Source organism: Phyllostomus hastatus, unplaced genomic scaffold, assembly GCF_019186645.2.
Source record: "Phyllostomus hastatus isolate PE091 unplaced genomic scaffold, TTU_PhHast_1.1 phas_contig_1391, whole genome shotgun sequence".
Taxonomy (NCBI): domain Eukaryota; kingdom Metazoa; phylum Chordata; class Mammalia; order Chiroptera; family Phyllostomidae; genus Phyllostomus; species Phyllostomus hastatus.
Window position 1 is genome coordinate 1 of NW_025333588.1, and position 25,557 is coordinate 25,557.

The window sequence follows — 25,557 nt, forward strand, 5'->3', positions numbered from 1 at the left end:
GTTCATGAATAGGACAAATTAACATCATTAAAATATCCATACTACCCAAAACAATTATAGTTTCAACATAATTCCTATCAAGATGCCAAAGATGTATGTCACATAACTAGGACAAATATTTTAAAAATTCATATGGAATCCCCAAAAGGCCCCAGATAGAACTACAATCTTGAGAAGAAAAACAAGGTTGGAGAAATCACGCTACCTAATATCAAATGTACTATAATGCCACAGTAAGCAAAATAGCATGGTACTGGCATAAACACACACACATATATCAAAGGAAAAGTGTAGAGAACTCAGAAATAAACCCATACCTTATGGTCAATTAATATTTGATGGAGGAACCAAGCACATGCAGTAGGCTAAAGACAGTTTAATCAATAAATGGTATTGGGAAAAATTGGACAGATACATGCAGAAAACGAAATAGACCACCTTCTTATACCATACACAAGAATAAATTCAAGATTAAAGACTTAAAAGTTAAATTAAAAACCATAAAAATCTAGAAGAAACCATAGGCAGTAAAATCTCGAACACTGCTCATAGCATTATTTTATCTGCACATCTCCTCAGGCAAGGGAAACAAAAGAAAAAATTAACAGATGGGACTACATTGAACTAAAAAGTTTTTTTTTACAGCAAAGGAAACCATCAACAAAATGAAAAAACCCACTGAACAGGAGCACATATTTGTCAATACATCTGATAAGGGCCTAATATCCAAAATTTATAAGGAATTTATAAAAACTCAACACCCAAAAAATATTTAATTAAGGAATGGGCAAAGTACCTGAAGGGACACTTCTCCAAGGAGGACATACAGATGGCCCATAGACATATGAAAAGATTCTCAGCATCTCTAATCATCAGAAAATGCAAATTAATACCACAATGAGATATCACCTCACACTTGTCAGAATGGCCATCCTCAATAAATCAACAAATATCAACAAGTGCTGCCAAGGATGTGGAGAAAGGGGAACCTATTTTGCACTCTTGGTGGGAATGAAGATTGGTGCAATCACTGTGGAAAGCAGTATGGAGATACTTCAGAAAACTAAAAATGGAACTGCCTTATGACCCAGCAATTCTACTTCTGGGAATGTATCCAAAGAGACCCAAAACACTAATTCAAAAGAACAAAAGCACCCCTATGTTCACTGCAGCATTATTTACACTTGACAAGATATAGAAGCAACCCAAATATCCATCAGTGGATGAGTGGATAAAATAACTAGGGGACATTTACACAATGGAATACCACTACTATGCAGGTATTCTACATTTTACCCTTTGTGACAGCATGGATGGACCTGGAGAATGATTGTAAGTGAAATAAGCCAGTCAGAGAAAGACAAATACCACATGATTTCACTCAGGTGGAATCTAATGAACAACTTGAACTAACAAGCAAAATAGAGACAGACTCATAGAGAGAGCAGGCTGACAGCTGTGGGACTGGGGGCTTTAGAACATGGAGAGACAGAGCAAAAGGGGAAAAGGACCCATGGTCATGGACAAAAGTGTGGTGATTGATGAGGGAGGAGAGTATAAGGGGGACAAATGGTAATGGAAAGAAATATAATCAAAAATAAGTTTTAAAAAAGAAATACATGAGATTTTTTCTCATATTAGTTATCTATGATAACTGTATATACTATTCTACATACACATATTAACTAGGATCAAATGCCATATTACCCACACTAGCTTATTTTATTGTGCATTTCTGTTAACCTCATGCTTTACATTTTTCATCAGAAAATTGAGGACTCAACTAATTGATATCCAAAGCTCTTCTCTTTTTTTTAATAAAACTTATTGTGGCAGAATTGGTTACTATTAACATTCTAACTCTGTTTTGTTTGCCTTTGGGTGAACAAGTATCAAATGTAAGTGATTTTTAAGCCTATGCTATTAACATGAAATTCTGTCTTCACCATTATAATGAGAAATAAAAGTTTTTTACTTTCAAATCTACTTATGGAATGTGGTTTGTAATACATTTTCTTTTAAGCCAAGAGGGAATAAATGAATGTGTTTTTGCTGAGAAATGTTCTCCTTTATGTTTTGGAATGGTTTCAGAATTGCTGTGTTGGTTATGGCATGCCACAGTATTGCTTTTGCTGGTAAAAGCTAAATATGAAAGTCAACTTCAACTGGAAGTGCTTACCAGGTGCAAATGGAGAGGCATAGCTCCCAGGACCAACATCTAAAAGATGGCTTAACTATCCTCTGTCTAGCCATTCACTTTCAGGTTTTCACAAATCTAGTGTGTCATGCATCAGGGCAGTGCAAGTCCTTCTCTGAGAGCACTCACAGGTCCATTCATGCTGCTACTCCCACCTCTGAAAAGGATAATGTAAATATGTACCAACTTAGAATGCAAAGAATCAGTCAACACTAAGTTTTATTAAAGAAGTTGACCCTGATTTGGCATGTTCTCAAGCAAATGAGGACTCCAAATCCACAGTCTTATTGGTCTAAAACACACTGTCTTGACTGGCCAGAGTTTAGCCACTTTGGTGAAGATGTGAAAGGAGATATAGATGCACAGCTCCAGTTAGACTGGGAAAGTCTCAGTCTTATTGGAGCTCTCTTAGAAGGGTCAACTCAGATGGCAGGAACACTGTGCAGAAGGCTTGGCAGCCCATTCTGTGCATCTTCCCTGCAATGAAGAGTGCATGAGGGGCTCTGTAAACACTGGCTGACTGACTCTGGTTATGAATTTCAGCCCAATTAGTCAGGAGGAGTCCTTTCTGGCATTTGAAGTTTGTACTGAGAGCTTCCATTTCCTTCCCCACCTCTCATTTCTTAGCCCTGTGTGATATGGATTCTGCCTACACCATTCTATGAACAAAACAGATGTTGATATAGGAGTTGGGTTATTACCTCTTTTTTCTTTACCTGATTCCAGATGTAACATGTCAATACAGAAAACTGAAAAAGAACAAAAAACACCTTAAATATGGATAATCCTATCAAGTATTAGTTAATTTGGGTATATTACCAACTAATCTTTTTATGTGTATCAACATACATTCTAGTCATTTAAAAAAATGCCAAAAGCCACAAGCTGATTAGGAGATTTATCCACTTATGAAAATATCAGTGTTCCTCACAATGATATGTTTACACTTCCTGCTGCATAGAATTCCATCCCATAAATTCCTTAATACTGTTACTAGACACTTAGGGTTTATATTTTTCCAAAATTCTGCATCTTTGCTCACAGCTCTGATGATTTCTTTGGGATAAACTCTAGGTAAGAATGGGGGGTTTAAAAAGTCATGTCTATTTTAAAACTTTCAACAACAAATTACAGCAAAAACAAAACTTGAGAGTGGGGCTGCTCCCAATATGTTTACTCACAACTCGACGCTTTTGATTCTTTTGCCAACTAAGGAAAAAAATGTCAGGTCCTTTTGTGTGCTCTTTAACATCCTCATGTTGCACTTTTTCCCTTTTACTGGTCTTAAAGATTTACATCTACAAATAAATCTTGCTCATTCTTAATGTTCCAGAATTGACATTGTTTCCTACAAAAGTTCCCCTTTTAACAATCCTATTCATCCCACCAATCATGGCCTTACTCGCATCAAGGAATTTGACATTGAATAAACCCTTGTCCTTACCTTTTTCAAGCACGTGTATTCCGTCTTCAGTTATACTTACTTCCAGAACAGTATGGGCCTCTTAGACTGAGGCCCAATTCACTTAACGGCACAGTGTTTAATAATTCAACTTATCAGGGGTCCTCTCAACGTAGTAGGGGGAAAATTTCCATTGGGACTGCGAGTGCAGTGACCAAACCATCTTTGTAATCTTGAAATCTGGCAGGCTTTCAACCACGAAAATCTCAAGTATTGTCCCTAATTATGCTTGACTAATGCCGAATTAGAGCAAGGGCCCTGGCACAAGTGCCAGTTTGGAAGCCCCAGGACAAAAGGAGAACCTTAAGGATGCTGGCTCTTAGGGGACTCACTGTCTGGGCTCTGGGTTTCTATTTTCAGGTCGATGCTCTTTATTCTTCCATCCAGTGTTTCAGAAAAGCCGCCATGATGACTCCACCACTTCTTGTTTCCTTTCCACCCTGCCTTAGTGGGAGGCGGCAGTGATCCTCCATTTCCGGGAAATCTCGAATGTTCATCCCCATAGGTAACTGTCCTGATAGACACGGGCATGGGCAGAGACTCAGTTGCCAGCACGCGGGCTTCCAGCCTAACCCTAAAGCACCTCCAGGGCACTGAATCCTGGCTTTGCAGTCCTCTGATTGGTCCTGCCTAACCCCGTACCACACAGCCCAGGCCACGCCCACCAGCTGTATATCATTGGACTCTTGAGCTTGCTGATTGTTACATCTGCAGCATCCACTCAAAAAGGTGAATACTCGCTGTCCTCCAGATTTCTCGCTGATGTCCCGAAAAATGAGGGCGTGTTACGAGCTGCACAAGGCACCTATCTGCCACCTCCAGAGTCTCTTTTCATCTTCGTGCTTTCTTGGGATCCTCCTTTTGGTGGCCCTAGTGCTCCTGCTACCTATAAGCTCCGGTAGGAGAAGGGAAAGGGTGTGCGTCAGGGACCAAACAGAAGCGGGTTGGGGAGCAGGCTGTCGGGAACCGAGCGCAGAGGGAACTTTGCTTAGTAGGCCAGGTGGGAGGCCGAGGACACGGTCAACCCGCATGGTGCGGAGTGGAGGTAGAATGCTTACCCACAGTGCTCAAGGTTGTGCTATGGCGATTCAGACAGTGAGTACCCTGTAGTGCCCGCAGTGAGGGTTGCTTGGTGGTAGGCACTGAGCCTCGTGGGGCACAGGGTACAGTCCATGTTTTTCAGGGGGCCAAGCTGTTTAAAAGCTTGCAGGTGTTTGGGGACCAAGCCAATCAATCATGATGGGCAGCACTGACCCAGTGCTGAAGGTAAGGGCTTCCACTTGAGTGTTCAGTTGTGTGCGGAGGTTGCTAGGGCCTCTGCTGTGCCCATGGGGGAGGGTTTGTGCTGTGTTCCCTAGCAGGGCAATGCCTTGGTGAGTGGGGTGTTGTGCCCCACTGAGTTGTGCAGGGGAACCCCAGGTCAGGTGTTGCCGGGTGTTATTTATGCTTTACAGAAGTGTCCAGTGGTTCAGGGTGTGGAGTAAGGAAGCTCTCTGCTTACTTTTATGGGTATTGGGGAGCAGGGTATTATGGGACCTTCTCTGAGCAAACTGTATCAAGGAGACCCACACATTCCAGCTCAAACCACACCCCCCAACTAGTTGGATGATCTCATTGTAAGGTATAAAATTATCAAATCATTATATGGTATACCTGAAACTAATTTAATCAATATTGCATTGTATACTAACTATACGTAATTAAAAAAAAGAATTAAAAAACAAAGTAGCGTGATCACTAGTAAGGAATTGAAACAGGAATCAAAAAACTTTCCCCTTAAACAAAAGTCCAGGTCAGCAGGGCAAAGTAGGAAAATTGGGATAACTGTAATAGAATAACAGTTTTTTAAAAAGTCCAGGTCCAGATTGTTTACCTGGTTAATTCTGCCAAGCATTCAAAGGATCATGTATCATGATCAAATGGGGTTCATTCCAGGGATGGAAGGATGGTTCAACATTCACAAACCAATCAAGGTGATACACCACATTAAGAAAATAAAAGATAAGCTCTGGCTGGCGTAGCTCAGTGGATTGAGCATGGGCTGGGAACCAAAGTGTCCCAGGTTCGATTCCCAGCCAGGGTACATTCCTGGGTTGCAGGCCATAACCCCCAGCAACCGCACATTGATGTTTCTCTCTCTCTCTCCCTCTCTCTCTCTCTCTCTCTCTCTCCCCCCCCTTCCCTCCCTAAAAATAAATAAATAAAATCTTTAAAAAAGAAAAGAAAAGAAGAGATAAAAACCACATGGTCATTTCAAGATGCAGAAAAAGCATTTGACAAAATAACATCTATTTATAACTAAAACACAACCAAAATGGGTTTTACAGAAACATAGTATCTCAACATAAGAGAGGTCATCTATGACAACACTCAGCTAATGTCATACTCAATGGTGAAAAGCTGAAAGCTTTTCCTCTAAGGTGAGGAACAAGACAGGGATGCCCACTCTCACCACTGTTATTCAACACAGTACTGAAGTTCTACACAGAGAATATAGGCAAGAAGACAAACTAAAAGTCATCCAAATTGGTTGTGAAGAAGTGAAGCTGTCACTATTTCCATATGACAAAATTCTATATAAAAAAAACCCTAAATACTCCACCAAAAGACCATTAAAAAAATGAACAAATACTGCAAGTTGTAGGATACAATATTAATGTACACAGTCCATTGTGTTCTTATATATTAACAACAAAATAACAAAGAGAAATGAAAAAAAATCCTATTTACAATTGGAAGTACAAATACCTAGGAATAAGCTTAACGAAAGATGAGAAGGAGCTTCATATTGCATTGTGGAAAGAAAATGAGGAAGACAATACAATGGAAAGATATTCAATGTTCGTGCACTGGAAGCTTTAATATTATTAAACTACACATACATCTAAAGCAGTATACAAAATTTAATGTAATCCCCTCAAAGTCCCAATGGCATTTTTCAGAGAAATAGGAAAAAATCATCAAATTTTATGAAACTACAAAAGATCCTGAATAGGCCAGCAATCTTGAGAAAAAAGAACAAAACTGAAGGTATCACACACCCTGACTTCAATCTATGCTACAAAGCCACAATAACCAAAACAGTATTGTATTAGCAGGAAAACAGACAGACAGAATAATGGAACAGAATCCAGAGCACAGAAATAACCCCACACATTTAAGAACAACTAATTCCTGACAAAGAAGCCAAAAACGTAATGGTGAAAGAAAAGTCTCTTCAATAAATGGCACTGGTACTTGGTCAAGATGGCAGCACAGGTAAAACACAGCGTGCCTCAACCACATGAAAATTACAACTAAACTACCGAATAACCATTGAGATGGTAGGGAGGGACAGAGACAAAGAATTGGCTGGTCCCATGCCCTAATGTGTCGGACAAAATTGCGGAGAGATATCTCAGGAGTGAAGGGTCCCAGCCCCACACCAGGCCTCCCAACTCAGGGTTTAGGTGCCAGGAAGAGTAATCTCCACAACTTCTGGTTGTAAAACTAGCAGGGATTGAGGCTGTGAATGACAGAAAATGCACGCACTCCCCTGGCAGTTCCTCTTAAAGGGCCCACACACAGATTACTCATACTCACTCCCTCTGGAGCCCCCAGCACAGAAGCAGCAGATTGAAAGTCACCAGAGACATACACAGAAGAAGTGAAATGTATGGCATCAGGGTAACTGCTGAGGGACAGCTTTCTTCCAGACAGAAGTGCTGGCAGAGGCCACTGATCCTTTTTAAGCCCCTTTCCCACCAACAGCCACAGAGCCAGCAGGCAGGCACTGTATCTGACATTCCATCAACCTGGCTCACACAGTTTGCCCCACCCTGGTGATTCCCTAAGACCTTGCCACAACCAACTTCTGGGCCTACCCAAACTGTTTCCAGTGGCTTTACCATGCAAGTGACTTATCTTGGCCCATGCACCAGATTTTCATAAATTCTCTCAAACAAGAAGCATCTGGTTTCAACAAGCCCCATACTGCTTACTAAATTGCCCCAGCCCAGCCTTGGTTCACAGCCTGGCCTTGCCTGGGCACCTCCAAGCCCAGCACAAGTGACAGCCATCAGCAGAACACTTTGTAGCTCATGCTGTGTGACCTCGAACAGAACAGAGATGGTAGCTGACCTTGGACATAATAACACCAATCAAGGCTCAATTACAACAAGAGGATGCACACATCTCACACAGTGGGTGCACCTCAAGTACCCAGCTTGGGTAATATGAGGTTGTGCCACTGCACTCTACAGGACACCTTCTACATTAGGCCACTATGCCAAGCCTGGTAGACGTAGCAGCTCTCCCTGATACATAGGAAAAAACACAGGGAGGCTGCTGAAATGAGAAGACAAAGAAACAAGGTTCAAATGAAAAAAAAAAAGAACAAACTCCAGAAAAGAAAAATAAACAAAATGTAGACAGACAAGCTACTAGATGCAGACTTCGGGATACTGGTTATAAGGATGCTCAGGGAACTTAATGAGAATCTCAACAGCATAAAAAAACTCCAGTCAGAAATGAAGCATACACTAATTAAATAAAGAACAATGTACAGGGAATCAACAGTAGAGTGGATGAAGTGAAGAATCAAATCAGTGATCAAGAATCAGACCAGTGATGTGAAATGTAAGGAGGCAAAAAACAACCAATCAGAACAGCAAGAAAAAAAATGAAATGAAAAAAAAATGAGGACAGTTTAAAAAGACTCTGGGACAACTTCAAGCATACCTACAATTCATACCATGGGGGAGCTACAAGGAGAAGAGAGACAGAAATTGGAAATCAACAATACTGTTGATTCCCTGTACATTGTTCTTTATTTAATTTGAAAAAATAATGACAGAAAACTCCCCTAACTTGGTGAAGGAAATAGACATACAAGCCGGGAAGCACAGAGACATCCAAACAAGATGAACCCAAAGAGGCCCACATCAGAACACATCATAATTAAAATGCCAAAGGTTAAAGACAGAGAGAAACTTAAAAGCAGCGAGAGAAAACCAGTTAGTTATTTATAAAGGAGCCCCCATAAGGCAGTCAGCTGACTTCTTGAAGAAATGTTAAGGCTAGAAGGGATTGGCAAGAAATATCAAAGTGATGAAAAGCAAGGGCCTACAATCAAGATTACTCTACCAAGCAAAGCTATCATATAGAATTGAAGGGCAGATAAAGAGATTCCCAGATAAGAAAAATCTGAAAGAGTGCATCACCACCAAACCAGTATTGTATGAAATATTAAAGGGTCTTCAAAAAGAAGAAGAAAATTAAAAAATATGAACAATAAAATGGCAATACGTACATATTTATCAACAATTGATTCTAAAAAAACAAAATAAAAAAGAAGCAGAACTGAAACAGGATCACATACAGAGAGCAGGTTGATGGGTGTCAGATGGATGGAGGGTTGGAGACATGAGTAAAAGAAGTGCAAATGGGTACTTACACAATGCTCACGGAGATGTAAAGAAAGAACATATATGCATGACCCGTGTACGTGTACAACAGTGTGAGATTGCCTGAGGGAGTGGGGAGAGCTGGTTGGAGGAGGTGAAAATTGGGACAAGTGTAAGAGCATAATCAATAAAATATAATTTAAGAAACATACTGGTAAAACTGAAAAGCCACATGCAAAAAGATAAAACTAGAATTCTATGTGACATCATACACAAGAATTAATTTCAAATGGATTAAAGACTTGAATATAAGACGTGTAACAATAAAATACATACGAGAAAAGATAACTATTAAATTTATCAACTTTTGTCTCAGAAGGATTTCTGTAAACTTGGCTCCAAAGGCATAGGAAGTGGAAACAAAGAGTTAAATAAATGGAACAATACCTAATTTAAAACCATCTTCACAGCAAAAGAAACTGTTAATAATACAAAAAGGCAACCAACTGAATGGGAAAAAATATTTGGAAAAGATACCTCTGACAAGGTGCTGATTTTCAAAATATATGAAGAAATCATACAGCTCAACAACACAATCTGCTTAGAAAATGGGCAGAGGACCTGGACAATTTTCCAAGATGGCCTCCAATATATTAAGAGATACTCGACATCACTAGCTATAAGAGAGATGCAAATCAAAACCACAGTGAGATACCACCTCACACCTCTTAGAATGTTTACTATCAATAAGACAAGAAATAACAAGTATTGGAGAGGTTATGGAGAAAGAGGAAACCTCATGTACTTCTGGTGGGAATGTAAATTGGTGCAGCTACTATAAAAAACAGTATGAAGGTTCATCAAAAAAATTAGGAATAGAGCTAACATATGATACAACAATCCCTCATCTCGTCATCTACCAGAATAGTTTGAAAGCATTTATTAAGATAGAGGGTACCTTATGTTCATTGCAGCATTATTCACAGTAACCAAGACATGGAAACAAACTACCTGTCCTTTAATGGGTGATTGAATAAAGAAGATGAGGTATATATATGCAATGGAATACTATTCAGCCACATAAAAAGATTAAATATTGTCATTTGAAACAACATGGATGGATCTTGAGAGTATTATGCTAAGGAAGTAAGTAGCCAGAAAAAGACAAAAACTGTGATTTCACTCCTATGTGGGATATAAAACAAAAAGCAACAAATGAACAAACAAAGCAAACAAAAAGAACACTTACAGACAACAAAACGGCAGTAACTGGAAGGGAAGAGTGATGGTGGGGGCACATTGAAGTTAAAGGGAAGGGAGGGAAGGAGACTAAACTCCACAGTAGAGTACACAGATGTGCTATTCCAATGTTGTACACCTGAAATGTATGGAATGTTATTAACCAATGTTACTCCAGTGAATTCAATTCAAATGTCATATAAATTTTGTTATTTGTTAGAAGTGCAAATATGTGTCTTTTAAAGTTTAACATTATTGTGATATAAAACCAATTCAGGGAATCAGAAAAGTTTCTCAGGGATCAACACAGATCTACCCGCTTTCTCCTTAGGTCCTTAACCTGGTAGGAGAGGCCTCTGCATTCTTCTAGCTCTTTAGGACTCTATGCGTCTTCAGTACATTATTTTACTTAATAGTTTTATCACATTTGTTAGGCTTTCAAGCCCACAGACAATTTAGAGGAAGAAGAATTGCTAAAGTAGAAGCAACAGTATTCTAGGGAGGAAAAAACTACTACTGAAAGAAATAAGAAGTAAAAAATTCTAATGGCATAATGATATGACCAAACAGCTGCCTCAGAGAATTTTTCAGGCCAAGCATGACCCATGGATTAGTGAGGGAAGAATAAACTATATTTAAAATAATGTTAAAGTTATAAATGTTGATATTTAATTGGCATCTATTCACTTACAAAGTGCTCAGTTCACTGATACGAAACATATGAAGTCTTACAGTTTGAAATAGTTTAGTCCAGATTTTGATCTATGAAATGTGCAATGATTATTTAACAGTCAGTGCTTATGATAGCATTTCTTGAGCACCCACTAGGTGCAGAGTATAGTAGGAAAAGGCCTATTGTCCCTGACCTCAGGCACTTGCATACCAAGAGAAATCTGTGCCTGAAGTGACAAGACGTCATCATCATCTGTCTGTGTTTCAAACTGTGGAAGGGTAATCTGATCAAGGGCTATAGGAGAGAGGTAAGTGTGAAATGAATTCAGAAAACAACAGTGAAGGTTGCATACTTATAAATATCTTTTAAAACCAAAAATATTGCTGCTGTCTCTTCAATTTACTGTTGAATGAATATTCACCTTACTCTCTAAGAAACTGAAAGCTGATGGAATGTTGCTTAAATCAGGTGTGGCACATCATCCTGTAAAAGCACACAACAATCACTTAAAACCTTGCCAACAACCTTTCCCTTTATTCTGTCCTACCTGCCTGCTGCCAGGGTATAATCCATGGCTGGGCGAAAAGGAGAAAATGCTTTACTTTCATGTTCTCATTCTGTTATACCTAGATGCCTGTGGTGCTCCACCAAGATATGTATCTATGATGCTCCAAGGTGGTTCTAATGACGTTTATCAATCTGGGGACAGTGTAGAATATCAGTGTCGTCCAGGATACATGCGTACTGTTCCTCGTCTTCCCGTGTCTTCTGTTTGTCGGTCTGATAACACATGGGAACCTCTCCAAGAGGCTTGTACAAGTAAGTACACAAAACTGTTTACTTTTATTGATCTAGAGACTTCCACATATTTTAGACTTCATAGTTCTCTACTGAAATGATGGTTTTCTTGTGTGAAGTTAGATTTTAGATAGCAATGTATTTTTTCAGGCTTTGAAAATCTCCAGGACATTTTTAATTTGGATATCGATTCTCTGGAGAAATGTGATTCTTAAGTTCAGCTACTTGTGACTACATGGGTGGAACTTGAGAATAACATGCTAAGCAAAATAAGTCAGTTAGAAAAAGCTAAGAATCCTATAACTTCACTCATATGTGGGATATAAAACTGAAAGTTATAGACAAAGGCAACATTTTGGTGGTTATCAGAGGGAAGGGGGTTGGTGGGGAAAGGTAGTAAAGGGTAACGAGGACCAAATACCTGGCGACATAAATGATTTGACTTTAGGTGGTGGGTGCACAATGTAATATGCAAATCATGTACCATAGAAATGTACACTTGAAACCTATATAAACTTAGTAACCAATGTCACCCCAATAAATTTAATAAAGACAAATAAGAAAGAAACTATTTCCATGAATTTAATAAAGCAATGTAGACTTTTAATTTTGATTCAAATCTGTGTTGACATTGGTGTAAAACAACAAATTTGAATTTTTTTTTTAGAAAAACCATGCCCACAGCTAGGAGATCCCACAAATGGTCAAGTGGTCTACGTAAATGGAACTTACCAGTTTGGTTCACAGGCTCACTATGTTTGTAATGACGGGTAAGTTGCTCTAGAGAGATAAGGTAAATGTTACTAGTTTTATTTCTGTTTGGTTCTCTCCTAAGCATTTCCATAACATTGATTTCATCTTGCTTTCTGTGTGACAAGTTGTATTTACAGCCAATCAACTCTTGGGCTCTTTGTGGAGATCAGTGTGTAATACATAGAAATTTAAATGAAAGGAAAGCAAAGTCATATAATACTATATGTAATAATAAGTCTATTGTAGGCGTTAAAAATGTAGTAATCATAATGACATGGTCCCAAATTAAATTACAGAAGGCTTGAGGGTGGGTAGGAGAGACAGGGAGTAAGCCAAGGGCAGAAACTAAGACTGCTCACTTTCTGGAATGTATGTTGAAACTTTGAATCAGCTTCCAGAGCTATTTCAGAATAGTGTTAATAGAAGAGCTGTTACAGCTCTTAATTTCAAAAGGAGTTGCTGACCACCAGATTTCACCACATCCTGCTTGCACATGAACTTTTCAGATTATTGCCATCCAACACTCAAAGGGCTCCCATCATTTCTTTCTCTACAGACTCTGCACCTGTCCCAGAACTACCCCACTTATTCCTCTTCTGCACCCCCTTTTCTACAGCAAGGGTGAATTCCTTCAAAATAATTTATATCTTTCTCCTTAAAACTATAAAAAGAACCCCATTAAATGCAGGATGGCAGAAATGTTTGCCTTCTGCATCTGTCCCTGCTGCTGGTAGTTCAGACCACATGTCCCAGGACCTGGTTTGTTTTGTTTTTGTTTGTGTTTTTCCCTGACCAGCGTGTGGCTACTCAATGAATCTGGTCTTTCAGAAAAGCTTCAGGATGTGAAGGTTTATGTTGAACAACTTTATCCTATGTGGTCAGAGAAGCTGCTTGATATGATTTCTATCTGTTTCAATCCTTTTGGATAGTTAATGTTAATTTGTGACTGATCCTATGGTCTATCCTGGAAGATGTCCCAAGTGCACGTAGAGGAGAATGTGTATTCTGTTCTATGGTGCTTTATGACTGTGAAATCTAGCTGATTAACTGTATTGTTGAAGTCCTCTTTCCTTATTTTCAGTCTTTTGCTATCTATTATTGTGATTTTGATATTAAAGTCTTTAACTATTATTGGAGATAGGCCTATTATGCAAAAATGTGTATTTCTTCCTTCACTTGTCAGTTTTTGCTATACATATTTTGAAAGTTTGTCAGTACCTGCATAAATGTTTATAATTATTATATCTTCTTAAAGTACATAAAACTTATTAAAATATGATGTGCTTCTTGTGTCTTATAACCTTTCTCAATTCAGACTGTTCTGTCTGAATTTGATGCGTGGGTCACTGGCCAGCAGTCATCACTGAACGCTGAAGATGGCTCATGGAAAAAACACACACAAAGACAACCAGGTCTTGTGGGGGGAATAGGAACAGCAGGGCCACTACTCACGTGGGGGAGCGCCTTCCCCACCTTCTCTCCTGGAGGGTGCTGCTTGGGCTTTTTATTGGTTTTGTTTGCAGAAGAATTCAGGTAAAAGCTCATTACTCATTGCTAGGAAGTAAGGATCAAACAGTAGATAACAAGGAAGTCTGAGGGCCTATTTTGAGTCAGGGTCAAAGAGCTGTAAAACTTTAAGGAACAAACTTTCTTCTTCCTTGGACCCTTCTCATTCAACTGAGAGCATTCTAAACAAAGCAGGTTTCACAGTAATTTACATATTCTTTCTTAGGCCTGATCACCCAAGGAATCCACCCTTTTCAGCACAGAGCTGTACCAGCCTGTCATTATTTCAGGCTTAGGTGGAGCAAGGGAACTAAGGCAACCAAAAGATAAGGAGATTTTCTCCCAGATGATGAGGACTCAGGCTATTTTAAAGCTGAGGAGCGAGGGTCCATCACGCCCTTTTGCTGTAGTCCCCAAAGTCCTTCTTTGGGGGCCTCCCATGTGATCGTGCCTGTCTTAGATATTCCCCCTTGGGGAATCTTACCTGTCTTTGGCTAACCGACCAAGCTTTGGTGTTCAGTTATGAATGAAGCAGCAGAAGCAGCACTCCTGCAAGGGAGATAAGCTTTTGTCTCCTTGCTGGCCTTTGGTTCCAAGGCCATTCCCTCAGCCTTTGCCTAGGCAGGGGTTACAGCTTCTGATACCAGGCAGGGTGGTTCCCAACATGAATTAGTACAGCCATTCTGCCCTCTTTTGGTTACAATTTGCACAGAACATCTTTTTCCATTCTTTCACTTTCAACTTGTTCATGTCCTTGAATCTCAAGTTAGTTGCCTGTAGACAGCATAAAGTTGGATCTTTTGTTTTTTTTATCCATTCTACCCATATCTGCCTTTTGGTTGTAGTGTATAATCCACTGAAATTTAAAGTAATTCCTGACAAGAAGGGAGCTATTTGTTTTCTGAAAGCTTTTTATTTTGCCCTTCATTTTGTGCATTCCTGGTTTTTATTAGTTGATTTTTATAATGAAATGTTGGAATTCCTTTCTCATTTCTTTTTGTGTATATTGTATAGTGATTTTGTCTGTGGTGCCCATAGGGATTACATTTAACATCCTAGAGTTATAACACTGCACTTTGAATTTATACCAACTTAACTTCAAAAAATTACAACAATGGATTCCATCAGCTCCATCTCATTCTTCTATAATAATTGCAATACTGGCTTCTTCTTCATTATTTATTTTCATTGTGAGATTAGTTTCTTAATCACATAGAAAATGATACGTGTTTATAACTGTTGTCACAATAATGCTAGCTTGAGTAGTTACTTGTGTATGTACCTGTAGGGAGATGTTGGCCTATACAGCATTAGTTACTCTCTAGTGTCCTTTAATTTCACCTTTTAGGACACTCTGGAGCATTTTTTGCAGGTGAGATATAGTGATAACAGATTCTCTTAACTTTTTATTTCTGGGACTGTCTTAGTATTTCTCTCACTCTTGAAACACAGTTTTGCTGTGTAGAAGATTTTTGGTTGACCATTTTTTCTGATCCCTTTTGAGTCTCCTTTAAAAAAAAAAAGATTTTATTTATTTATTTTTAGAGAACAAAGGGATGGAGATAGAAAGAGGGAGAGAAACATCAATGTGCAGTTGCTGGGGTTATGGCCTGCAACCCAGGCATGTACCCTGGCTGGGAATTGAACCTGCGACACTTTGGTTCACAGCCTGCACTCAATCCACTGAGCTAGGCCAGCCAGGGCCCTTTTGAGTCTCCTACTTCAATGTCTTCTGGCTCCCAGGTGTCTGATGAGACATCTGCTGATAATCATATTTAGGATCCTTTGTACCGGATGATTCGCTGCTCCCTTGCAGCTTTCAGAATTCTCTCTTCATCGCTGCCTTTGGAAAGTTTGATTATTATGGGTCTTACTGTGGGTCTTTGATTTCATTTTACTTGGAGTTTGATGAGCTTTTTGGACATGTATAGTCATGCCTTTTATCAAGTTTGGGAAGCTTTTAGTCATTATTTCTTTAAAATTCTCTCAGTGCCTTTCTCTTTGTCTTTTCCTTCAGGGATTCCCATAGTGCATAAATGTTGGTCTGCTTACTGGTGTACCACAGGTCCCACAGATCCCTTAGGTTCCCTTCACTTAAATCTTTTCTCAATTTGTTTCTCAGACGAAATATTGTTCATTGTCCATCTTCAAGTTTGCTGCTTCTTCCTTCTTCCTGCTCAAAACTGTATTTAATTCATCTATAGAATTTTTTATTTTAGCTGAACTTTGGACTCCAGAATTTTTTGGAAAGGTGTTATTTTTAGCATTTCTACCTCTGAATTTATATTTCCATTTTGTTTACACATTGTTTTCCTCACTTTATACATTTCCTCCTGTAGTTCTTTGAGCATCCTTAAGACATTTATTTTTCTCAAATTTTACTGAGGCCCCAGGACCATGAATCTCTGGCAGAGACCCCTCTGTTTACATTGGAGTAGGTTGTGGAGAGCCCTCTTTTCAACTTCTTCTTGGACACAAATTGTTGGGATGGCCTAACTTCTTATTGCTGTCGTTGACAGCAGAAAGGCACAGGCAAGCACAACACTTGTAACACTTGTGGCTGGTTATTTCTGGGGAGCAGGAGGAGCTCACTGATGCCACCCCACAGGTGAGGCTCCCAGTGCTGGGTAGGCTATTTCTGGAACTATAGTCTGACAGAGTATGGTGCCTCTTCAGGCTTTTGCATACAAACATCAGATGCTGTTAGTCAGGAGGATCCACTCCTTTTTGATTTTGGATTTGAGGTTCTCAATAGTATCACTGGGCCCCCCACCTTGAGAGTGATAGATAGTCTTGCCCGTCTGGGTATTCACAAATATCCACATCTCTGCAATGGCCACTCAGCTGTCTCATGAAGAAAACGAAGACTGTGGCACTGGAAAATGCAGGTTTGTCACCAAGATGGCCTCCAAAAGAAGTCCATGCAGTTTCAATGACTATCTTAAATTCTTTTTATACTACGTGTCCCCTTATATCTTTTCGCAGAAATACATTTTTGTTGATTTAGTTTTCCTTTCAATGGGCGATACTTACCTTTTTCTCTATATGCTTTATAATATTTTTGGTTGAACTGAACATTAGGATCTGATAATGGGGGTAACTCTGGGTATCAGATTCTCACCATTTCCTAGGATTTGTTGTTTCTTTGCTTGTTTATTTGTTTGTTTGTTTCTTTTGATAGTTGAAAGTGCCTCTGTGCTCAGATTCAGCCCAACATGTAAACTGAGATTTTTCTAGGCATGTGCTGTGGTTTCAAATGTTACAGTTTTTAATATCCGTCTCCTGAAAGGGGAAGAAGTGAAAAATGTAAGATGGAACTATGGGGCTTGCAACTTGGGGGAGGGGACAACAGTGTCTGCCCAACTCTCTGTCTGCTTCTCTGTGATCAGAAACAGCAGGCAATATAAGAGCACAGATCCCCAAGGACACGGTCCATTTTGCCTGCCCTGGGTCCCTCGGGCTGCTTATAGGCTGCTCCAGAAACACAAGCACAGCTGCCTGCTGTGAGAGTGGAATGGGCAGTTACCACTGTGCTAAGAACTGAAAGTGACCAATGTTAATGCAATTCGCCTACCAGGTCTTTCCTGGAAGTTGCAAGCCTTCAGCAGACTCCACAGTTCCCAAATAGTTACGTCAGGCAGATTCTAACAATGGAGTTATTGTCTAGCTGGGAAGACATATTTTTGGTGCTTCCTATCCTGCCATGATCCCAGAATTCTCTCCTAATATATTATAATATAGAATTGATGATGAGCCTTGGGGGAAAATTCAGCCGGAAGCAAGTACAGGAAGTTTTACTGACTATTTTTTAATTTGATCAAGTGAGAATATCCCATCACTAGTAATATAGAGAGAGCCTGTGAGGCATATTGTGAAGCACCAAAAGGTTAATACACACACCAGCAATTTTTAACCAGTGTGCCGCAAGAGGCACACTGCTGTGTTGCGAGGATTTTTAAAACACGCAATACCTGGCTATTGAGACAAGGGCACTGACCTGTTTTCCCTTAGACTGTCAAATAAAAAGTTTCATCAGGTAGGGGTCTTCCTGAGCCATTCTTAAGAAGATACTCCAAACCGAAAAATATGCGTCACACCCAAAACTTGCCTAGCACTCATTGCGTTCCAAATGTTAACTTACCTACTACTCAAAACAACCCCACAATATATATACCATTTCCATAGGTGAGGAATTTAAGATCGAGAAACATTAAGGGACTTGCCTAAGCTCAAAAAACAAGTCAGACTTGGAGCTGGGACTCAAATCCAGAAAGATGAGCTCTTGCACCAAATCTCTCCACTCAGTTGTTGTCCTGACTGAGCAGAATGGCGTGAGCAAGGACATAGAAGTGGACATGTGATCTGACTGCCAGAGGCAGCAAGCCCCAGTCTGTCAGGCATGACAGATTTCTACAGACATTTTGCTCCAGGCCAATATGTGTTCATGTGAAGAATCTCTTTAGTTCATTAAATTGCAGATGTGGTCCTGGATGGCGTAGCTCAGTGGATTGAGTGCGGGCGGCAAACCAAAGCATCTCAGGTTCGATTTCCAGTCAGGGCACATGCCTGGGTTGCAGGCCAGGGCCCCCAGCAACCACACATTGATGTTTCTCTCTGTCTCTCTCTTTCTCCCTCCCATCCCTCTCTAAAAATAAATAAATAAAATCTTTAAAAAAAACTGCAGACGTGGTTAGCACGTCCTATAAATGCCACTTAAGAAACTTCTTCCTGGAGCTACTGTAGTGCAGAAAAACAACCCCATAAAAAGTTCTTTGGTATTATGTAGTCTTGTTAACTGAGAAAGAAAACAATCATTTCTTTTCTCATTTAGTTATTACTTAATTGGGACAAAAATTCTCTACTGTGAGCTTTCTGGAACTACTGTGGAATGGAGTGGAAATCCCCCACAGTGTGAAAGTAAGTATATTCTCTCTTGAGAATTTAGAGCAGCAGTGCTCAAACTCTGTCCCCTGGGGACTCCTTTATGCCTTACAATGAACAAAGACCCACACGGAGCTCTTCTGCAGGTGGGTTAGTGCTACTGATATTCTTTATATTGGAATTAAAACAGAAGTTTTCTAAATAATCACTTACTAATTCATTTTTAAAAACAGTAAACTCAATACATGTTAACATATGCAACACATTTTTTGTTTAAAATCAAAATTTCCAAAACAAACATGGAAAAGAATGCCACTGCTTTACATTCTTGAATCTCTTTAGTGCCTGACTTAAAGGAAGACCTCCAGATTCACTCCACTGCATCATCAAACAGTGTGAAGCCACTGGAAAATTTCACTGTACACTCTTCTGGATGACAGTGAAAAAGAGACAATAAAGTCTTGGCCTACCTGTAAATTATTGGTTTAAGAAGGGATGTTAGCATTTCTCAACTGGCACTGAGTATTTCTTAATCAGAAGTATATATTCTCATTAAATTGTCAGCATCTGTTTTGATGAGAAAAAAAAAACACTTAGCATGGCCTTACAGATAAATACAGGTATTTTATTTAGGTATCTTATATGGGTATTTATAAAAACAGGTTTTATTCTAAACTTTTGTTTCTGTATTAGTGGTTTAAGTTGAGATGGTAAATTTTCTCAAAGAAACTCTCTTTTAACCCAATAATGGATTCACAACTAGATTGTAAAAATCCTATATTATTGAATTTATTGAAGGTAGTTCATAGGACATTACTAATACACATTTAATCTTTCTCATTTTACCTTTTATGTCCATTTTTTTCCTTAAGAAATTTTGTGTAAACCACCTGGACAAATAGCAAATGGAACATACACCAATAGCCACAAGGATACATATGAATATAATGAAGTAGTAATTTATGCTTGCAATCCTTCAAATGGACCAGATGAATATTCCCTTGTTGGAGAGAGCAGGCTTATCTGTTCTGGGCATGACCACTGGAGCAGTGACCCTCCTGAATGTAAAGGTAAAAATATTTCAATTTATTTCCCTCTCATTCATAAATAGTGTAGGAAATTTTACTAATTTTTTGGTAAACAAGTTTTTTAAAAAGACATTTTGCTTGTTTTCCCTGTTAAATTGGCTTCTAATTTAATTGAATATGTGTCAAGCAGAATAAAAAATAATTCTAGTTGTAGAATTGCCCACTCTTCACACCACATGTTTTTTGGTATTCCTGTTTAGACATTGTTAATTACTATGTATATGCGTGAATTGAAATTTTCTGGTTCAAAAACATCAAAAATCACACATTGGCTTTAAGAAAGTTTTATGTTATTATATGACAAGTATGACAGCTCTTTATACTTGTGAGATCTGGCTAAAGGAACTGGGAGAATAAATTGTAAAAGACTAACCCTCTCACCAACAAGACTGATAAACTCTGGACCACATATATAGGCATATCTTGTTTAATTGTGTTTTGCCTTATTGTGCTTTGCACACATCACATTTTTTTGCAAATTGAAGGCAATACCATAACCAGAAAAACAATTGTGACTTGCTTTACTTGGATTCTCACTTATTGCTATAGTCTGAAACAAACCCACAATATCTCAAAAATTTGCCTATACTTAAACAACAATGTTAAAGATATTTAAGCATGGCCAACAACAGGGAGACATTGGAGGGTATTTGACTCTTGAACAAAAGGAACCAGTGAAAAAACAGCAAAATATTTTCTCTTTTCAAGTGCATATGGAACAATCTTTAGTACCATATTCTAGGCAATATGTTTTTAAATTTTTTTTATTTCAGAAACTGAAATTATTCACAGTAGAGTATCTTTACAATGGAATGAATGTAGAAGTCAAAACATATCTGTGAAACCCCCAAATATTTAAAAACTATGCACAACACTTCTAACTAAACCACAATAAAAGTAGTCATAGGGAAAATTAGAATGTTCTGAATTGAATAAAAATGAAAACAGAATATATCAACATTTTAAAAGTTTTGGAGTACAGCAATAGCATTGCTAAGACAGATATTCATAGCATGAAATACTTATATTAGGACAAGAGAAAAGTTTCAGATTTGATCATCTAAGCTTTCAACTTTAAGAAACTAAGAAAGAAGAGCAAATTGAGCTCAGACCTAGGAAACAGAAGAAAATAATCAAAGCAGAAATCAATAAAATTGAAAACAGAAAAATGTAGGGAGAATCATTGAAAGCCAACACCTGGTTCTTGGAGAAGAGCAGTAAGATGGATAAACCCGTAGTGAGTCTGAGAAAAAACACAGAAGATACAGACCACCAATATCAACAATGAAGAAGAAAACATCACTAAATATTCTGCACACTTAAAGGACAATAAAGGAATAACGTACAACTTTCTGCCAACAAATTTGACACATAAGCCTTTTCACAAAGAGAAATGCACGCCCCATGTCATCACTAGGAATTCTACTAAACATTTAAGGAATAAATAATAACAGCTCTACATAAACTCTTCAATAAAATACTGTAAGAGGAAATAGTTCTCACTTCATCCCATAAGGACAGCATTACCCTGATACCAAAACCAAGCAAAACATTGCAGGAAAATTAAAAACAATATCCACTATGAACACAGAACCAAAACCATTAAACAAATCAAATTCTGTCATATAGAAAAATTAGAATGGATCATAATCAAGTAAGATTTTTTCCATGAATCTAAGTTCAAAACTTAAGCAGTATAATTTACCTTCTACAGAGACTCTAAAGAAGAAAAAACACATAATCTTCATAACAGAATTTGACAGAATTCATCATCTCTCATGGTAAAGCTCCTTAGCAAACTAGGAATAGAAGGAATTTAACTACCTCAACCTCATAAAAGGCACCTACAAGAATACACAGACAATACACTTGACAAAATATTTCCTTTGCAACTGAGGTAGGAATGAGACAAGGATGTCTACTCCTACCACTCTGTCCATCATTATGTACTGAAGGTTCTATTGAGTACAATAAGGCAAGATATAGAAATAAGCATACATAAGGGAAAGGGAGAAATAAAATGGACTTATTTGGTTATGACATGATTATCTGTGTGGAAAACATGAAAGAGTGAACGAAGTCTTACCATGGTTGCAAGACACAAGCTCAATCAATGTACAGAAATCAACAGTATGTATATAACTAGCAATAAATGATTAGAAATGTGAAAAGTATCATTTATAACTCTGAGCTGCATAAAGTAGATACAAATGAATCTAACAACACTTATGCAATGTTTCAATGGTTAGGACAACTAAACACTTAAAAAATTAAAGAAGATGTAAATAGTGAGCAATTCATTGTTCATGGGTTACAGGAATCAATATCTTAATTATATTGATATTGGAATTGAGTATAATTCCAATAAAAATTCCAGCGTATGTTTCATAAAAATTGATAAATTGATTCTAAAATTTATATGGAAAAATAAAAGCATTAGAAGAGTCAAAATAATTTTGAAAAAAATAAAAGATTCATTCTATCTGATGTCAAGCCTTATACAACACACTACAATGCATATAATAGAAAAGAATGGCACAGAATAGACAATCTGGAAGAGCCCCTTTCATATGGGCCCAATTGATTTTATCACACATGTACAAACAAATTCAGTGAAATAAAAGGTAAAGGTCAGGCACAATTGAACATCAATATGCCATGAAAGACAACCACAACCCATGTTAGCACCATATTCAAGCATGCACTAAAAAACAGATCTTAGACTTAACCTAAAGTCAAAATTATAACACTTGTACTTGAAAATAAGATCATATTCATGACTTGGCCAAAGATTTCTTAAGTGCAAAATTGTGATCCTTTAAAGAACTGACAGCTTCTGCTCTCAAAAGATATTGTTATAAGGATTTTTTAAAATAAACCAAAGATTGAAAGAAATTATTGCCAAAGCACATACCTGATAATTAATATGTATCAAAATATATAAAAATCTCTCAAAACACAATCATTAAAAAACAACCCAATTGTTTTAAATGAGAAAAATATTTGGTTACACCTATTTTGTCAAAGTAAACATATGGATAGCAAAAAGTACATGCAAAGTTGCTCAGTATAATTAATAAATACAGAAATATAATTTAAAACTACAATGAGATATCACTAAACACCTACTAAAATGGCTGGAAATAAAAACTAGAAAGAAAATAAAAATAACATCTTCTGGCAAAGGTATGGAGCAATTGGGACTCCCATGTATAGTTGTTAAGAATGCAAAGTGGTAGGTCCATTTTGGAACACTGTTTAGCAATTTCTTATGAAGTGAAAGATACACTTTCCATACAATGCAGCAATCCAAGTAAATTAAACTATGTTCACATAGAAACCTATATAAGAATATTCATAGCAGCATTAGTTGTAATCACCCCACATTGGAAACATCCACATGCTTCTCAGCTGGTGAATGAATGAACAGCTGTGGTACATCCATATAATGGCCTAACATTCCTCAATAAAAAGCAATAAACTTCCTCTAATCCACACAATGACACAAGCAATGATTTTCAAATGCATTATGCTAAGTGAAACTAGCAGCACTCAGAAGTTGTAATCCCATTATGACACTCTGGAAAAGAAACAGTCTAATGATACAGATCAATGGTTGGCTGGTTGGGGAAGGTGGTTGGAGGTGCTTGTTGGGGAGAGTTGATTACAAAGTGGCACGAGGAAATGTTAGAGAATGACAGAACTCTTTTATATCCATTGTGTTCGAAATTACATGATCAGTATTTGCATTTATTGAACCTCATACAAGCTATACACTTAAAATGGTTTTACTGCATGTCAATTATATACAGTAAACCTAACTTAAAATCATTACCGTGACTAATGGCAGTTTAGCACAACACAGAAATGGTCAGTGAACATGAAATGAGAGCAATAGATATCCAACCTGATTTGAAAATGTAGAGAGAGAGAGAGAGAGAGACTTACAACCTGGGGAAGAGGAGCAAGCAGTCAAACATGCATGTTAATGGGGCTTCAGAAAGAGGGAAGACAACAGTATGGAACTATTTGAATAAATAGTGTTCAAAAAGTATCCACATTATGTCCAAAGCAACAATGCACAAGTCCCGGAAATTCAGTGACTGTAGCAGGATAAATAAATGTTTTAAATTTATCAAGAACCCCCCACTAAACTAAACACATCCTGGTTAAACTTCTGAAAACAAAAGATAAAAAGAAAAGCAGCCAATGAGACAAAAGAGACTTATTACATTGCCCCATCCCTCTAAGTAAGAATGACAGCTGCCTTCTTCTCAGTGTGGACACAAGAAGACAATACTATTTGATAATGTGTTGAAAAAATAACAATAAAACAGGTAACAGAAATCTCTGTCAAGGAGAAATCTTTTAACACTGAAGGCCAAATTAAAAAAAAAAAAAAAACCAGCAACCTTTTGAGACAGAAGGTAAGAGAATAGTCACTACCCTAATTTAATTGCAAGAACTGCTAAAGGAAGCTGTACAAGTTGAAGGGAAAAGATACTTGATGGAAACTCAGGTCCATGTGCAAGGAGGAAGAGCCCTCTTCTGGCTTAAAGGGCAGCTCATTATGGACCCTTATGTGTTGCTCAGATTTACTCTCATAACATGTTCTCTTGTGCTTAATGAGCAGCCCAGCGTTTTCTTTTGTTTGTTTGTAACTTTTTTCCAAATTTTGCCATACCCATTGTTGGATCCTGAAATCAGTCTAGAGGGTGGTGCCCAGCATTTTACTTGCTCAGAAGTAGAGCAGAATGGTAAATACCAGAATACATGGGTACAAGGGCTAATATCAAGCTTTAACTTTATTTTAGGCCTGTGGGATTACAATAGAAAATGTTTTTGATCTCTGAGTTCAGTGCAAAATATTTGGAGCACAGTCCTAACTCCAGTGGCTTTTCTATTTCTTGAACACCCCAGTTCTTATATTTGATACCTGATGACTTTCTCTCTGCATATCTTTGCATGGCTACCTTGTTTTCAACATTTGAGCTCAAATATTACCTTTTTACAAGCCTCTACTTCCTGCCTCTCTAAAAGATCAAGGTACTGAATCAGTGTCAGCATAAAGTTTATTTTAAAAAATCCCTAGAGCTAAAGAGCATCCAAAGTTGTTTTGAACGTACCTGAAAATTGTATGTGGTAGTCAGGACTTCCTCAAAATTTGTCAGTAATGGGAAAACATATAGGAAACCAATAATCTATCATGACAGTCTGTTCTAGGTGGGAAACATGATAAATATGACAAATAAAGTCTTAATATTTTAAAATTAACATTCTGCCTTCCATTCCTTCTCTCTTTGTCCCTAGGGGAAATTACTATTTTGCACTAGTTTTTTCATTCCTACGTTAAAACAGCTTTCCATTAATTCTAGAATTTCTTTGCTTTTCAGTGGTCAAATGTCAATATCCAGCGCTTGCAAATGGAAGACTGGTGTCAGGATTTGGAAAAACATTTTACTACAAGACAATGGTTATAGTTGAATGCCTGAAGGGTTTTTACCTTGAGGGCAGTAACACTATCTCCTGTGGACCTAACGGTACTTGGGAGCCTAAAATGCCAACATGTGTTAAAG

General features: G+C 38.0%; 1 protein-coding gene across 1 annotated transcript; it reads left to right on the forward strand.

Moving 5' to 3' along the window:
- Positions 1-4,433: 4,433 nt before the first annotated feature.
- Positions 4,434-25,557, forward strand: LOC123830179 (membrane cofactor protein-like; the record flags this gene model as incomplete). The annotated part of the gene is made up of 6 exons (XM_045856165.1): positions 4,434-4,557; positions 11,586-11,774; positions 12,421-12,523; positions 18,844-18,929; positions 19,766-19,963; positions 25,375-25,557. Coding segments are annotated over exons 1-6 (883 nt in total), but the record flags the coding sequence as incomplete, so codon positions are not given.